The 5,000-nt window shown below is 35.4% G+C and overlaps 1 protein-coding gene across 1 annotated transcript; it reads right to left on the reverse strand.

Annotated features, from left to right (window-relative positions):
- Positions 1-1,173: 1,173 nt before the first annotated feature.
- On the reverse strand, positions 1,174-2,232 carry LOC143036315 (serine/threonine-protein kinase Chk1-like). The gene has a single exon (XM_076203562.1). The coding sequence runs from the start codon at positions 2,230-2,232 to the stop codon at positions 1,174-1,176; it is 1,059 nt and encodes a 352-aa protein (XP_076059677.1).
- Between the last annotated feature and the right edge of the window lie 2,768 nt (positions 2,233-5,000).

Genomic DNA, 5,000 nt, shown 5'->3' on the forward strand with positions numbered 1-5,000 from the left:
TGATGCAAACAAGGTCATCATAATAAAACAACAGGGCAGGACTCGCAGTAATGGGTATAAACTGGACAAATTTAGATTTAAGAAGGAAATAGGCAAGAATTGGTTTACTAGTAGGGTGGTCGATGAATGGAATAAACTTAGTAACCATGTAGTAAGCGCTGAAACTATCAGTTGTTTTAAAAAACGATTAGACAACTTTATGGATGGGGATGACAGGTGGTGATGGATACGGAGCTGCCTAGTGTAGGCCTTATGGTCTCTTGCAGTCTCCTTTATTCTTATGTTCTTATGACACGACGTCACGGTGCAAAGGAATCGAAGTAGTTTTATTCTGGCTAAAGACAGACGATTTATTCACCTATTTATCACATTCTTTCGATAAATGAAATATTAAAAAAGGCATTTATTCAAAGCTTAACGTGTGACGTCATGTCGCGTTGCTTTCTGAGCTCCTGACAGAACTTCACGAAAGTAAGTACATGAATAGATAGATTAATAAATAAATAAATAAATAAATAAACAAACAGTATTCAAACGTCCATACATTTTTAATCATAGGTTACATGAACATAATCAAACGTCTATAAATGTTTATTGTGACATGACATAAACGATTAAATTTTTTGTTGTTGCCTTTATGATTGACCTAACGAGAAAGAGAAAGAGAGAGACGACGGGAGAATTTGACGACAACGTCGGGAGACTTTGACGACTCCTTTTGGAGACTGAAGACTCCTTCGGGAGATTTTGAAGACTCCTTCGTAAATCCCGTGGAATTTTCACGGGTCCTGCTAGTAGTAGCAAGTAGAATAAATAGATGAATAGATAAAAAGTGGCCTTAACCGTATATTGTACAAAATAGACGAAGGACAAATGAAAGCTGGAAGACGAAAACAAGAAAGAGAATACGTGTAATGGATTCCAGGAATGGTAATAAAGAAATAGTCCCTGAAGAAAAAGGATGATAATGGTACTGATAACCACGATAAAAAGACGAAGTGCTAATGGATGGAATCGTTTTTTATATGCATTTTCGGCTGTCGCCAGACGATTTTATTCAGCTGAGGGAAATATCCCATTAAAGTAAAAATGTTTCGCCAGATGCTTTAGGCATTAGTTTCGTAAAAAATGATCTTCTGTTTATGATTTAGTGTAAGAAATTCATGAAGTTATTTATAAGTTATTTTTCTTGCCTTGAGTCCAGGCATTTTCCTCGATGCTTGTAAGTGTAGCTCGTTCCTTTGGAGTTGGATTGAGTATTTTTTCGACAAGAGTAAAGGCTTCTTCGGAGAGTGATTCCCATAGTCGTTTTTCTCGCATTTGAGAACTCACCTTGAACATGACTGAGGAGGACCAAATCTCATATTTGGAGTTTCCATCGACGGCTCTTTTCCAAGGACATCGTGTAGTGAGGAGTTTGAACAAGATGATCCCGCAGGACCAGATATCGGCCTGGTCTCCCATATAACGTCTCTTGAAGACTTCAGGAGCCATGTAGGCCATAGTCCCGTATTTGCGGGTCAGGTACTGTCCTTCCACAAACTCACACGCGAGACCGAAGTCACCGATCTTTACAACGTCGGAACTCGACAGAAGAAGATTTCCGGGCTTCAGGTCTCGGTGAGTGATGTGGAGCGAATGGAGGTATTTAACTCCTTCCATCAACTGTACAAAGTAGAAACGAACCTTTTCCTCGGAGAGTCCGTTGTGTTTGAGCTTCTCGCTCAAAGAACCACCAGGGGCATACTCAAGGAAGACGTACAAGTATTCTTCGTTGGTATCTGAGCCCAGGAAGGTGATAATGTTAGTGTGGTCCAGCTTCTTATGAATTTTGATCTCTTCTTGTTGCCAATCGATTCGAATGATCTTGATCGATTTCCTGGCACACAGAAGACCCGAAGAAGCGTTTTCTAGAAGCTGGACAGAAGCGAATCCACCAGTACCAAGCAAACTGATCTCTTTCCAGTTGCTTTGTGGATCAAAAACATCAGAAACTTTCATTTTCTTATTTCCGTTCGATGATTCCTGTTCTTCGGAATGGGAAATTTTTCGTTTTCTGATAGTCTCTTTGACCTTGGTGGAGACTTTTTCATCGTTGAAGTCACAGACGAAGAATCCTACTGTGGGTTCGATGTCCTTGTGTGAGTCCCTCGAAGTGACTTGTTGTTCCTCCGTGATCTTGGTGATGTCAAGCAAATCGCCGAAGTCGCTGGTTACCTCGTTGATTCTCATCTCGACAAAATCACAAGAGTAATGTGGCGGAGGGGATTTATAGAGCACAATGTGTCAAAAAAACCTGGATATATGACAACCCCCTCCACCCAAAAAGAGTCCCCAAAATAAAATAAAAATAAAAAAAGGATCAGACAATATTACTTCATCGCTCTTGAAATAAACAAATAAATAATAATAAAAAATAAAATAAATAGAGATATAAATGAATGAATAATTAAACAAACAAAGAAATAAATATGGAACTAAGCATATCAACAAACAAATAATTCAATAAAAAAAGGAATACAGACAAATTAATAAATAAGCTAATTAATTAATAAATGAATAAATAGGTAAATGAAAAATAAAATAAGATAGAGTATATATACAATTTCATTCGAGATCATTATCTTTTACGAAAACAGACTTTAGTTACATATGAATAAGTATTGATCAAATATAGACATGACATCTCTAATGTCATTGGTTAATCCAGCTGAACTCAACATTTGAAGAAAAAAATCATGCTTATAAGTTTCTTGAGAATGTATATATATTTTATATATATATATATATACATATATATATACATATATATATATATATATCCATATATATATACATATATATATACAAATATATATATATATATGTATATATATATACATATATTTATACATATATACATATATATACATATATATATATATATATATAAATATATATATGTATATATATACACATATATATATACATATATATATATATATATATATGTATATATACATATACACACATATATACATACTGTATACACACATATATATATACATATATATATACATATATATATACACACATATATATACATATATATATATACATATACATATATATATACATATATACATATATATATATATATATATATATTTAAATACATATATATACATATATTCATATATATACATATATATATATACATAGACATATATACATTTATATATATACATATACATATATACATATGAGAGAGAATGTGGGTGGGGAAGGGCAAACGAAGATGTGTTAGGAATAGAGTTTATTGTCCTAACGTTGCGACCAACTTGGTCTTCTTCAAAGGACTACAGCATTACAGACGGATCACAATTCTTATATTCGTAGTGAGAGGGAACCCGCCAAGGTATGAGCGTCATGTTTTCCCTTTGGCTAACGAAACTGAAACGCTACAGGACAAGTTGGACGAAATCAGCGATGGTAAGAGAAAGGTAACCCTACCCTTCTGGCTGGTAAGTAGATTAAATAAGGATTATGTTTTACTAGAACAAAAAATTAAACATAGGTTACTTTGGCTATGTATTAACAGTGATTGGAACAAGTTGGAAAGGAATAACTTTGTGACCAACCTTTCAGACAGATAGCTATCTAAAAACGAGAAATTGGTACTGTCTTTGGGACTTAAATTTGATATAGGAGGAAAAGGTAAGGACTACAAGAGAAATGTGAACAATAATTATAAATGGTCTGAGAACGAAGTTGATAAAGGTTTCACCCAAGGGGTAATAACATGTTACCAAGCCTTGGCCGATTGTAATCGTTTTGTTATTCCCAAAAGATTTAGAGAAGTCCTTCAGACTTTGAGTAATGATAATGACATTATTATCACCCACGCCGACAAAGGCGGCGGAGTAATTATTTTAAATAAAATTGACTATCTGGACAAAATGTCCGATCTTTTGAATGATGAATCAACATACGAAAGACAACCGGCCGGCAACGCTGATATAGAATCAGCAAGATTCAACACAGAAGCGAGAAAAATCCTACGTAAATCAACCAGGGGAAAAAAGTTGTTAGGATTACTAGAAGAAGCTCCAAAACCCCCATTAATGCACGGTCTACCTAAAGTACATAAGGTAAATATCCCCATGAGGCCCATAACTTCAGGGATTGGTAGCGCTCCGCACAGACTAGCGAAATGTCTGGCAAAACCCCTTTCCAACGTCATCGGTTCCATCAGCGGGGCCCATTTAAGAAATTCTTCCGACCTGATCCAGAGACTTAAAGATCTAAATGTAAGTGATAAAAAGTTGGCAAGCTTCGATATAACAGCGTTATTCACAAATGTTTCTATTTTTGATGCCCTAGAAGCAGTGAAGAAAGTAACAACAGATATCGATGATGATATCCTTCCAGTCCCAAGATCTGATTATATAAAACTTATTTCCATGTGTGTCAAATTTGGATATTTTATGTTTAACAACATTGAATTTAAACAGATTAGAGGTCTCGCAATGGGGAGTCCATTATCTGCTGTCATGGCATGTTTATTCATGGAAGTATTAGAAATGGACAAATACATCAACATCATGGGAAGAGGTACCACTTGGTTAAGGTACGTGGATGACATAATCGTGGTGATGCCAAAAAGAACTAATATAGAAAATAAGTTGAGAAGACTCAACGCTGTGAATAAAGACATTCAATTCACAGTTGAACTAGAAAAAGAGTGTAATTTACCATTAATAGACACGTTGATACACAGAGGTTCTCAACAGGTAAGTTTCTCGGTGTACAGGAAACCCACCAATAGGGACGACTTTGTCCATTATTTTTCAGCACACAGCAGACGTGTTAAAACGGGTGTTCTAATAGGTTTCTTTCTCAGAGCTTTTCGTATCTGCAGTGAAGAATTCCTAGAGGATGAACTTACTTACATCAAGAATACCTTTAGGAAGCTGAAATACCCCGGAGGTTTGATCACCAGGACAACGAGGAAAGCCAAG

This window comes from Oratosquilla oratoria, chromosome 20 (assembly GCF_046742065.1).
Source record: "Oratosquilla oratoria isolate Oo_2021 chromosome 20, ASM4674206v1, whole genome shotgun sequence".
Taxonomy (NCBI): Eukaryota; Metazoa; Arthropoda; class Malacostraca; order Stomatopoda; family Squillidae; genus Oratosquilla; species Oratosquilla oratoria.

Excerpts from the sequence above, each read along its gene's own strand:
- LOC143036315 (XM_076203562.1), bottom strand. The coding sequence starts at position 2,232 with ATGAGAATCAACGAGGTAACCAGCGACTTCGGCGATTTGCTTGACATC.